The sequence below is a fragment of the Leucoraja erinacea genome, chromosome 7 (genome assembly GCF_028641065.1).
Source record: "Leucoraja erinacea ecotype New England chromosome 7, Leri_hhj_1, whole genome shotgun sequence".
Taxonomy (NCBI): domain Eukaryota; kingdom Metazoa; phylum Chordata; class Chondrichthyes; order Rajiformes; family Rajidae; genus Leucoraja; species Leucoraja erinaceus.
Window position 1 is genome coordinate 73010850 of NC_073383.1, and position 13298 is coordinate 73024147.

At 44.1% G+C, this 13298-nt stretch overlaps 1 protein-coding gene across 1 annotated transcript in view; it reads left to right on the plus strand.

The window, feature by feature from the left end:
* Nucleotides 1-485: 485 nt before the first annotated feature.
* Nucleotides 486-13298, plus strand: part of LOC129699107 (contactin-associated protein-like 5) — a 1038064-nt gene continuing 1025251 nt past the window's right edge. The window contains exon 1 of the mRNA XM_055638766.1: nt 486-679. Within this exon, the coding sequence (XP_055494741.1) occupies nt 595-679 (85 nt within the window). The 5' untranslated portion in view covers nt 486-594. The remainder of the gene's footprint in view (nt 680-13298) is intronic.

The window sequence follows — 13298 nt, forward strand, 5'->3', positions numbered from 1 at the left end:
GAGCTAAAATGTATTTGAATTATTTTGGATCAAAATCAATGCCCTGTTCCCCTCTTCCCTCTCCTCCATCCCCGTCATATTTTTTTTATTTCCAACGGTGTCGGGCTAAGTATTAAAGTAACCTTTGGGCGGAAGAGGCGCTCGCGTATTTCTGTGGACTGTGTGTGTGTGTGTGTGTGTGTGTGGGGAGGGGGGGCTGGAAACGGCGCACACAGGGACCTCTCTCTCTCCCACCTCTCCTACAACAGCTAGCTACTTGCATCTTCTCGCTCTACGTCCGTGATTCCGGGCTCTGTGCCCTCATGCTGGCGCAGCAGAACGTGTAGCGGCGGGATGGCGTGAAGCGGCAGCTGCTTCTGGAGGGAGGAGGAGGGGGAGCGAAAAAATTGTGAGGGAGGGAGGGAGGGAGGGAGGAAGAGAGGGAGGGAGAGAGTGGGGGGGGGGGAAAGAGAGAGAGAGAGAGAGAGAGAGAGAGAGAGAGAAGAAAGAAGAATTACAGAAGCGTGGCGAGGAGCGGAGAGTTGCAGTCTCGGTCGCTCGCTCTCCCTCTCTCTGTGTGTCTATCTATCTATACCCACTCGATCTTGTTTGAAAATGGATTCGCTCGCTGGCATCAAGCTGTCCTTTGGCTGCTCTCTGTTCGTCAGCTTGTGGGTGTGTGTCGCCGCCGCTCATCCCCGTAAGTACAGCTCTCTAAATGTGTCTTTACAGCCCCGTTACAAAGTGTCGCAACACACACTGAGGAGAGAGACAGAGAGAGAGAGAGAGGGGCAGGGGGTGTTACAGTGAGAATCGCCTCTGCTTGTTCAAGGGAGATACCGGTTCCCTATCTGACTGCGAGAGATGTGTGTGTGTGTGTGTGTGTCTGTGTGCGATTTTCAGCCGCGCCGTGTTATTACTCCGGATTAGACCGCAATATTAAATAATAAGTGCCTCACACTTCGCTGTTTCCGGAGCTGGGGGGGGGAATTTGCTTTTGCGCTGTAACTTTTGGCTGCGAATGGAAGTGGCGCGATCGATGTGCTTTCCGAGCGTAGCTTTTCATTCAGCCCCAGTAACTTGCCGACGTGCGGAGTGGAGGATGAGCCGCTTTGGATGCCGCCGCTCACAAGCCGCGGGTGGGACGCCCTCGTTAAAGGGGAGCCCGTCTACTAAGCGAGACGCCAGCAGGCGCGCTTGCCAGTGTTTACAAAATAAAGCGCTTCCTGGAGCCTCTAACCACAGAGGGTCCCTGTAAACTGAAGATAGAATCCGACTCACTGCGAGCCTTTAAACCGGGAGAGAAAGAGGGGACAATATCAAGGATGAAACCGAGTAGATACAAATGTAGAATCCAGGAACTGCAGATGCTGTTTTGCACAAATGGACACAGATTACTGGAGTAATCTGTCAGGCGGGTCAGGCAGCACCTCTGGAGACAATTCGGGTCGGGACCCTTCTTGAAAGAGGCCGAGGATGCTGTTCGATCCGTTGCGATACTCCAGCGATAGACACAACATGCTGGAGTAGCTCAGCGGGACAGGCAGCATCTCTGGAGAGAAGGGATGGGTGGCGTTTCGGATCGGGACCCTTCCTCAGTCTGAAGACCCGAAGCGTCTCCCATTCCTTCCCTCCAGAGATGCTGCCTGTCCCGCTGAGTTCCTCCAGCATTTTGTGTCTATCTTCGGTGTAAACCAGCATCTGCTATTCCTTCCTGCACGTTGCGAGTTTGTGTCATTTTAAATAACCGGGCACCAATTGAAATTTCAACGCAAGGCAATGATTTGTTAGGTATCTCAGAACATAAAGCATAGCCGGTGATTTTATTTTTGGAATATAACACAAAAGTTATCGAGAGGCGATCTCTGGCGATTCCAAGCTCAGACTGGGAAGATGATCAGACCGCTAGTTCTCTTCGCTGTCTCTTTATGTTTTGATCAAGTTTTATCAATTTCTCTCCCACCGGCGAGGTTGGAAAGTTGCATTCGCCCTGTTCACTCCTTGAGGAACCTCTTCTCCGCCCTACAGGAAAGTAGCGGGAGACTTGGAGTGTGTTAAATCCAGAAACATTATGCAGGGCACCAGCTTAGTCCGAACTTTTACGTCCCCTCCTCCCCCCCACATCAAAAATCAGATCACCAGCTTGTTGGACTTGTTGGATGGCGTATTCCACATTCCAACTTCTCCCAATTCACTGGATGTTTTCAATAGAGAGTTACACGCTGGCTCTTTAGGGCTAACGGAATCAAAGGATACGGGGTGAAAGCGGGAACGGAGTACTGATTTTGGATGATCAGCTGTGATCATATTCAATGGCGGTGCTGACTCGAAGGGCCGAATGGCCTACTCCAGTGCCTATTTTTTTATGTTTCTATGTTTCCACTTAAACCGCGTTCAATCTGATAGTATACACCAATAATACACACAAGTGTGGAATCTGCAAAATATCACCCTTTTCCCCGTTCACCTTTTTAAGTGTCCAGATCAGTAAAACTAGCAGGTGTAATATTTTTATTTTCTTCTTTGGTAGACTTGTCCTGCAAACTGTGCATTTTCCCAGCGTGTTCTTTTGACGGGTTTTAATCTACTGCCGCGCCCCCGGCACTGTGTCATCTTTCCCCGTTTTCTAGCCTGTTTCTAGACCTGCTTGTTGCAGAATTCGCTCGACTTCACGAGTACTCATTCAATACAGGTGTGTTATTCGCCGCTGCCTCTCAAATATGCCCATGTTCCCAGAAACTGGGACCAGGCGAACCACAGCTAGCCACAAGCAGCACACCTGATCAACATCAACAATCTCTGAATCACAGCCCACCATGAAATCCTCACCTGGTGGTTTCCAATTAACAAGTCAACTCGATTAGCAGAAAGTGATAAAGCGTTGGAAATGCGTGCAAGTTTGTTCTCCCGCGAGTTTGACTGATGACAGTGTGGCTTGTTATGAGTAAATTCTGACTTATGGAAGATTTGCAAAGTTCTTTATATTGAAACAGACGTCTCTCTCTCTCTCTCTCTCTCTGTGCAATATTTGCTATTTATTTTGCAAAATAAAAATCAAGTTACCGTCGATCATTCCATTTTAAGCAACATCCAGCGTGTAATTGTCGTTCCTAGACGCGAACAGTTGTCACAACTTTGTTTCTTAGTTTCACTTCTCCAGCTATGTTATTCACGGTGCTGCAGTTCTCTGACAGACTACAGGTGTCGCTCTAGAGCAAATGTTGCCCAGATAAGTTGCAACGAGTCCTGGTTCGGGGAGCAGTGTTTCAAAAGAAAAACTATGTTTGTGTTTACAACTCATCAATGTGGTGAATCATAGGAGGAAAAAAATAATTGGAAGAACATGGGAGTGACTTCTTTCTTGTGAAACTTCACATTTGTGATTTGGTAATCCATTTTTATTACAAATTAGCGCAGTGTAGTTGGTTTATCCTTCGAGGTATGGACTTAATGTAAACTCTGTCCATTTTTTTCACACAGAGAGTGGTGAATCTCTGGAACTCTCTGCCACAGAGGGTAGTTGAGGCCAGTTCATTGGCTATATTTAAGAGGGAGTTAGATGTGGCCCTTGTGGCTAAGGGGATCAGGGGGTATGGAGAGAAGGCAGGCACGGGATACTGAGTTGGATGATCAGCCATGATCATATTGAATGGCGGTGCAGGCTCGAAGGGCCGAATGGCCTACTCCTGCACCTAATTTCTATGTTTCTATTAATTTTAACAAATTGAACTTTGAGCTGCATTTAAAATGGACAGTTCTATTCGTAATGGGTTCCGACTTATGCCGTGTATCCATCCTGGGTTCCTGAATTGCTTATCTGGTGAAAATCATCCGGAGACCAATCGGGAACATGATGTCTTTGGGTTCCTGTTGGCTCTGTGAGACGGTGGGAAAACCCAGTGCATCTTCCGCATTAGGCACATTGAATGGGCAATGAAGACAGTCATTCACATAGTGAAACCGGGATGCTGCTCCCAGGTCAATAGACTGATATATTATTGTATACTATGGTATACTTTGGTATAAAATTGTATGCAATCCGATGCTATGCTATTGTAATGGTATGCAATGATGTTTAATTGCATGCGATGGTGTGCTATGGCATGGGCATTGCAACTTTTTCTTATCTAACTGCAGATTTGTACAAAGAATCGTACTCGAATCGGAGCACAGTTTTACCCTGGATGTATCTTCCATCCCAGATATTTTGTTTTGCCATCAAGTCTCTCTATTTCTTGGCTCTCTCGGTTTTATTACGCAATATCCAAAAGGGCTACATCACTGATCACAGCAGTGGCGAACCGATTTGGGCACAACGCTCTTTTGCGCAGTTGCGTATTCCAACATTCCAGTTAGTCCTGCAAAATTATGCGCAAGATTTCCAAAACTGATCTTAACGTCCAACTTGTTTCATTTTTAATGCAGATTTATACTTGCTAATAACTTTTGTTAAGTAAAATGTTGTGCCATTTGTTGGCTACTTTGCTTAATGGCGTGAAAGCCTTTTTATATCCTGGTACAACCGCGTTGAGGGTTCTGCAATTGAGATCTCAGATGACCGTTCCCGTTCAGACACACGATATACATTTCAGACCTCCAGTGTAAACTTTGGAAACGATACCATTAACTTATGGGTCTACCTTATTGAGATAGGAAACTCTATTTAAACCAAACGAAATCAAAGATCCAATTTCCTGTGCCGTCCCAGAATTAGTGAGTTTGGGGATTCGACGATGAGTTGGCAAGTATTGTTCTGCACAATATAGAAGATAAAACGGGTAGGAAGAAACTGCAGATGCTGGTTTACACCGAAGGTAGACGCAAAATGCTGGAGTCACTCAGCGGGACAGGACAGAAAATGAATGCGCGACTTTTCAGGTCGAGATCCTTCTTCAGACTGAGAGTCAGGGGAAAGGGAGACTAGAGGTATGAAAAGGTACAAAGAACAAATGAATGAAAAGTATAAAAAGAACAAATCCAAGCCAGCAACGATGATCAAGGAACGGTGGAGCCCACAATGGTCCACTTTAGTCCTTTAATACGGTCTAAAACGTATTTACAATGCTGGATGTAAATTCAATAAGATGGACGCACCATCTGTAGGCGAGTCTGGGACCAGACTAGACTATCTGAGAATTAGAAGCGTGGCGACACGGTTTCTCACAAACAGCAGCACAAACCCGTAATTCCCTCTACAAACATTCATGGCCGTTAGGACAATGTAATCTGTCTAGACAGGGAGTGGTAGAATGGTGCTAGTCCGAAGAAGCGTCTCGACCCGAAACGTCACCAATCCTTGATCTCCAGCGATGCTGCCTGACCCGCTACCTGAGTTACTCTAGCACGTTGTGCCTATAGTCGGTATAAACCAGCATCTGCTATCCCTTTCTGCACAGTACAAAGTCGGAATTCCCTCCGCAAACATTCATGGATGTTGGGGCAAGTTATTTTATCTAGGCGGGGAGTGGTAGTATTGTGCTGGAAAGAGATACCAAGAGATACGGAGCTGTGGTGGTAAATGGTGGAAGTCAGCCTTGATCTATTGAAATGGCGGGACAGGGTTTTGTGGCTGACCCACTAACGCCTTTGTCTTTTCGCAGCTTCACTACATTGCCATTGAATGTGACTTTGCCTCCTTAACCTGGGAGAGAGACAATATCACATTGAAAGTCAACTTTAGCAGAACCAATCTACAGTTGGTTCAAGTGCTCTGGAAAGCGATAAATGTTTTTTTTTTTTAACGAAGCTTGACATTCTGGAAGGTCATTCATTACTTTAAAGGAACCAGTGGCTAGGCCAACTGTTTACTGAAGTACATGGGCTCCTAGTGTAACAATAGATATTCACCGCAGCGTGAAGAAGGCAAAGACACAAATGCATTGTATTACGATGACGCGAGTCAACAGACAATAGACAATAGGTGCAGGAGTAGGCCAGATAGAGCTCTTAAAGATAGCGGAGTCAGGTGATATGGGGAGAAGGCAGGAACGGGGTACTAAATGTGGGTGATCAGCCATGATCACAGTGAATGGCGGTGCTGGTTCGAAGGGCAGAATGGCCTTCTCCTGCACCTATTGCCTATCGCGTCATCGTAATAAAATGCATTTGTGTCTTTGTCTTCTTCACGCTTCATTTATTTTTACCCGATGAGATTATGGGATTGGAGAGAAACAGGATTAGTTACGAAAACAATGACAAACCAATGTGGAATTTTGCCCAACATCTCAATAACGCCCCAGCATAAAAGAACAGTTGTGTGAGCACGTACATTATTTATATTTAGGAAAGAACTGCGGATGCTGGAAACATCGAAGGTGGACAAAAATGCTGGAGAAACTCAGCGGGTGAGGCAACATCGATGGAGCGATCCATAGATACTGCCTCACCCGCTGAGTTTCTCCAGCATTTTTGTCTATCTTACATTATTTATATTGGTCTCTTATCTCACTACTATTTGTTATCGCAACGTTTAAGACATATTTAGACAGGTACATTGTTTAGGACAGGTTTGGAGGGATATGGGCCAAAGGCAGGTAATGCGGGTGTCAGGGGTTATGGGTTGGGGAGAAGTCAGGAGAATGGGGTTAGGAGGGAGAGATGGGTCTGCCATGATTGAATGACGGAGTAGACTTGATGGGCCGAATAACCCAATTCTGCTCCAATCACTTATGACCTAAACGCAGGCAGGTGGGACTAGTGTAGATGGGACATGTGGGCCGGTGTGGGGAAAGTTCGGCCGAAAGGCATGTTTCCACACTGTAAGGCTCTATGCCTCTACTGTCGATAAGTGACTTAAGGATATAAAACAATGAGTTCAAAATTGGATTATTTGGCCCTCCATATTTTTTGCCTTGGTTTAATATCCCTTGACGACACGTACCCAAGTATGTTATTTTCTAAGTATCTTTCCTTTGCGGTGCCGACGAGCCACTGATTCCGCAGGGCGGTCACTTGATTGATACTGATGTCACTTTTGCAACCATTTCCAAGAAGCCATTCCTGCACTTCCTCTTTAGCGCAAAGCGAAGCTCGTTCAGATGAGAGGTCATTGAATGAGAGGGCGGCACGGTGGCGCAGCGGTAGAGTTGCTGCCCGGCATAGTGCCAGAGACCCGGGTTCAATCTGGACTACTGGTGCTGCTTGCACGGAGTTTGTACGTTCTCCCCGTGATCTGTGTTGGTTTTCCTCAGTAGCTTCAGTTTCCTCACACACTCCAAATGTCTGTAGGTTAATTGCCTTGGTAAAATTCTAAATTGTCTGTGTGTGTGCGTGTGTGCGGAGATCGCTGGCCGGTGCAGACTCTGTATCCGAAAACTAAACGTATCCAAACTGAAAACATTTACTCCATTTCTGTCTCCATTGATGCTGCTTGACCTGCTGAAAATGGACCAATAATTTCGGCTTTTATTTTTGGATATTTATAGTACTTTTTCAAATTTTGTGGGATGTTTCTGCTAATTTCAAGAAACCTGCACATTTAATGTTGTTACTGGTGAAATTGAAAGTTAAGCAGAAAAATTATGATTCATGTGTTATGTTGGTGGTGAACAGTTTGAATTGATTAAGCAATTCCAGGTCCAGAAAAGATCAACATATTACATTTTAAGACACCAAATAAGATTTAATTGAATTAGATTATTTGTCTTTGATTTTTTTCCCCTATCTTTTCTGACTTTGTGCAGGGTTTATCCTAGATATTCATACTCCTGTTGTTTTTGTGGGATATATATATATATATATTCGTGTTACTTTAACACTGTGTTGGTTTAGTTTAGAGATAAAGCAGGGAACCGAGTCCGTGCCGCTCAGCGATCCCCGCACACCAACGCTATCCTCCACACACACCATGTCCCACTTAGAAAACCTGACCGGAAACCTCTGGAGACTTTGTGCCCCACCCAAGGTTTCCGTGCGGTTCCCGGAGGTTTTTGTCAGTCTCCCTACCTGCTTCCACTACCTGCAACCTCCGGCAACCACATGCAACCTCCGGGAACCGCACGGAAACCTTGGGTGGGGCGCAAAGTCTCCAGAGGTTTCCGTTCAGGTTTCCTAAGTGGGACAGGGGAAGGATAATTTACAGTTATAGCAAGCCAATTAGCCTACAAACCTAAGATAGACACAAATAGCTGGAGCAACTGGAGCAACAGTTCCTACACATTTAGCCTACGGTCTTTGGAATGTGGGAGGAAAGCGAAGATCCCGGAAACACCCTATGCATGTCACGGGGAGAACGTACAAACTCCGTACAGACAGCACTCAAACTCAGGATCGAACCCGGGTCTCTACCGCTACGCCACAGTGTCGACCGCTCTCTTGCCTATCATTTTCATACCAACATTTATGACTACAAGGCAATTTAGCTCAGCGACTCTGCAGCCTCTGGACCAAGAAGGCACTGGGATTTTGTCCAGCGCTGTGATCTTATTTGATCTTAGCATAGTTTTCCTTGGTGTGAAACTTGCTAATTGAGGTTAAGATGTGGCATAGCTTTAAATTGAGGTATGTAAAATTATGAAATACCTAGACATAGAAAGGTCAATAACCAGTCATGTTTTCAAGATATAAGGTGGTTGCCGACAGAAATTGAGAGATGATTTCACCCAGAGAGAGTTGAAGATTTGAAACTTGGCGCCTGAAACATCAGTACAAGCCACACACAGCTCTAATCATTTGCAAAAGGTGCTTGAATAAGAACTTAATATCTAGCAAGCTACATATTATGCTAGAATCTTGAGCTAAAACAAAGCCTGCGGACTTTAACATCGTGGAGCTCGCGGTCCCTTGGTTATATGGAGCTCCAGCCGCAGGAGTTTCGATCGCCCCGACTGCATATGTTCGACTGCCCCGATCGCAGTAGAATAAAGAGGAAGAATATTAGACTTTATTACCTTCCATCACAGTGAGGAATGTGGGGAATCCGATGTGGTGGATGTTTATGTTAAATTTAGTGTAGCTGTGTGTCTTGTTGCTTTTTTTTTAGTATGGCTGTATGGCAAATCGTGTTTCACCGTTCCTTAATTGGTACACGTGACAATAAAATACCTTTGAACCATTGATTATGGCAGTCAGTTATTTTATGGTCAGTGCAGAGACAATGAACCAAATAATCTTTTTTTTGTTGCTGAGATTTTAATCGTTTCATGATTCAAATCGTTCCTCTCTCGCTTTGTGTGTTTCTCTGTCACAGTGTTTTCCACTCTGTATCTTTCAATCATGTTCTCTCTCCCTCTCTCTCGCTCCATGTGTCTATATATTGTATTCTCTGTTTCTCTCCCTCTCTCTCTGCTTTCTTTCTTGCACTGTCTGTCCTACAAAGGTAAACTTAAAATTGATGTAGAACTTGGACAATTCACTGCTCGAACAGTCCTCGGTTGGAGCTTTGCATGCAATTTTAGGAATCGCATTAGAGGAATGACATTGGAGAGTACCTTGAAAGTTCATTAGATTGGAACTAGAAATGTCAGGTTATATCGTTCAAGGAATGCTTGTAACAGCGTCCTTTATACGTGTGACAGTGGTTATGAGGGGTAAAATACAAGTTTTCAAGTTAATGAAACATGTTGTAAGGGTAAGTACTGAGAGATTGTTTTCATTAGGTTGTCAATTTGGTATAAAGAGGTCACAGCCTGAAGGTTAAGCAATAACAAAGGGAAAAGTTAGATGACTTTATATACTTGGCTTATTGGAACACAACACTTTCTGTCATGAACTTATGAACTTATGAGATGTAATTGAGAATGAAATTGGATACGTTTTTAAGATGAAATAATATAAAAAGGCAATAGGGATAGACTATGGATATTGGATAGGGCATTGCCTCTAGTCTCACAACATGGCAATAGCTACTTTCTGTGTTTCAATTTCACTGATATGAGAGTATACTGGTTATCATTACTGAATTAGTATTGCAGAACCAGTGCGGGAAACTAGTAGCTCAGCTAATTAAATAAGCTGGAACAAACATAAGAAATCTTGAAGAATAATGTTGAACGCAACACCGCGAGTTTGCTGTAATACAAAAATTGATTCATCAATCTTCTCCAGGCCTGGATAGAGTGGATGTGGAGGGGATGTTTCCACTAATCGGAGAGTCCAGGGCCAGAGGTCATAGGCTCAGAATTCAAGGACGTTCCTTTAGCAAGGAGATGGGGAGGAATGTATTTTTTCTGAGGGTGGTGAATCTGTGTTGTTCATTGCCACAGAAGGCTGTGGAGAACAAATCAATTGATATTTTGAAGGCATAGATTCTTGATTAGTATGGGTGTCAGGGGTTATGGGGAGAAGGCAAGATAATGGGGTTGAGGAAAAGATAGATCAGCCATGATTGAACGGCGGAGATGACTTGATGGGCCAAATGTCACATTTTGCTCACATCACTTATGAACTTATGAACTTGTTAGTCTGTGGGACATAATGCTGATATCCTTTGCCATACTTTAATCCCAAATGACTGCTCACGAAGAGGTCCTTCATCAGGCAATTCAACTATCATACCAACAACTAGAGAGTAGTCCTGAGCTACTATCTATCTCATTGAAGACCTTCGGACTATCTTTGATTGGACTTTAGCATCTGCAACGTTACAAAATGTTCTCATTTTTCTTTGATATAGAATCACGTCAAAATATATATTTTTAAAGCGATATTCCAACACAGTGTTAAATTGATGGTAGCTACTTCACATAGGCCAACTTTGGAATAAATGTACTCATCTTGACATCCAGAGCTCTGAAGGGGCGGCAGGGTGGTGTAGTGGTGGAGTTGCTGCCTTATAGCACCAGAGTACTGGGTTCGATCCTGACTACGGGTGCTGTCTGTACGGAGTTTGTACATTCTCCCCGTGGCCTGTGCGTTTTTTTTCAGGGAGCTCCAATTTCCTCCCACAGTCCAAAGATGCACAGGATTCTAGATTAATCGCCTATGGTAAAATGGTAAATTGTCCCTAGTGTGGAGGATAGTGCCAGTGTACGTGGATCGCTGGTCGGAGCGGACCCGGTGGGCCGAAGGGCCTGTTACCGCATTGTATCTCTATATTAAACTTTAAAAAACTAAAACGTACACATTTACATGTGATTTAAAGCTTGGAAGTGAAGAAAACAGTGTTGAGGGAAGAATTGAATTGGAACAAGGTAGTCTGGCAAATCGTGAAGACAAATGTCAGATGAAATTTAATACAGAGAATTGTGAAGTGATATATTATGGTAGAAAGAATGAGTGACAATGTAAACCAAATGGTACAATTGTAAAACAAAATGTACAGTAACACCGTTGATTTGTGTATAAATCTTTGAAAGCACAAAACATGATCAGGGAAACAGTTAGCAAACCAATGTGATCTTGGGATTCATAAATAGAGGCACTGATTACGAAGTTATGTCACACCTGAATAAAAGCCACAACTCTGCTACATGGATTGGACAGGTTAGGATGGATATGGGCTTTTCCTTTCTCCCATCAGGCAAAAGGTATAGAAGTGTGAAAACGCACACCACCAGTTTCAGGGATAGTTTCTTCACAGCTGTTATCAGACGACCAAACCACACTACCATATCATTTAAAAATAAATTGGATAGGCATATGGATGAGAAGGGAATGGAGGGTTATGGTACGAGTGCAGGCAGGTGGGACTAAGGGGAAAAAAATTTGTTCGGCATGGACTTGTAGGGCCGAGATGGCCTGTTTCCGTGCTGTAATTGTTATATGGTTGTTATATTATATATGGTTATACCACAAATACAGAGCAGTCCTGAACTACTATCTACCTCCTTGATGACCCTTGGATTATCCTTGATTGGGCTTAACCTTGCACTAAATGCTATTCCCTTATCACGTACCAATACATTGTAATGACGTGATTGTAATCACATATTGTCTTTCTGCTGACTGGTTGGCATGCAACAAAAGCTTTTCACTGTACCTCGGTACACATGACAGTAAACTAGACTGAAACTAACTTGGGCAGGTGGGACGAGTGCAGCTGGGACATGTGGGCAAGTTGGGCTGAAGGGCCTGTTTCCACTCTGTGTGGCTCGATGACTCTATGATGTATTGTGTCCAGTTCTCATTGTTATATTTTGGATGTGGATCTCTGAGAAAGATGATCAAAAATGGAACCAGTGTTGAGAGATTTCCACTTTTGGATCAGAATGGGGAAGCAAGGATTCTTTTTGCTCTGAAGAGTCATACAGCATAAAAACAGGCCCTCGGGCCCAACTTTCCTGAACCTTTTTGATTATTATATGTATCTGTGCCTATTGTGTTCATAAGTGATAGGAGCAGAATTAGGCCATTCGGCCCAGCAAGTCTACGCCATTCAATCATGGCTGATCTATCTCTCCCTCCTAACCCCATTCTCCTGCCTTCTTCCCATAACCCCTTATACCCATACTAATCAAGAATCTATCTATCTGAGCCTTCAAAATATCCATTGACGGCCTCTACAGCTTTCTGTGGCAAAGAATTTCACAGATTTACCACCATCTGACTAAAGAAGGTGGATGCTGCCAGGGCTGTAGGGTCTGAACTAAAGGGAGAGGTTGATCGGGCTGGGTCTCTATTCGTTGGAGCACAGGAGGATGAGGGGTGTTCTTATAGAAGTGTATAAAATTATGAGAGAAATAGATCGGGTAGATGCATAGAGTCTCTTGCCCAGAGTAGAGGACCAGAGGGCACAGGTTTAAGGTGAAGGGAAAACGATTTAATAATAATCTGAGGGGTAATATTTTCAGGAGTAACAAAGAGTGGTGAGAATATAGAACGGGCTGCCAGAGGAGGTAGTTGAGACAGGGACTCCATGTTTAAAAAACAGTTAGACCAGTACATGGATAGGACAGGTTTGGAGGGGTAATGGCCAAATGCGGGCAAGTGGGACTAGTGTAGCTGGGGTACGTTGGCCGGTGAGGGCATGTTTGGCAGAAGGCCCTGTCTCCACGCTGTACAAACTCTATAACCCGATGACTATATGACAAATAAACACTCTTGGCTCTTGAGTAGCCGCACAAATTCAATAGGGCAGAATGGCCTTTATATGTGCCCATGGTGTAGCGCTTTGCACCAAACTATTTTCCATAGGACAGGTATATGTTTTGTAACAATGTCTGGAAACTTGGTCAAGGAAGAAGAAAAACAAACTGATTAGACTTAACAGCTCGTAAAAATTGACAGATCTCTGATATTCTTCAGCACAAATGGGTCTATAAGATCAATCCCAAAGCTCATTTGCTTCAAGCCAACTGATTCCTTTCTGGAAGTGATGCATCTGACAAGCCTGTCTTCTGACGATGGGAACTTTTTATTTGGACTGAACTGTTTTTTTTTTA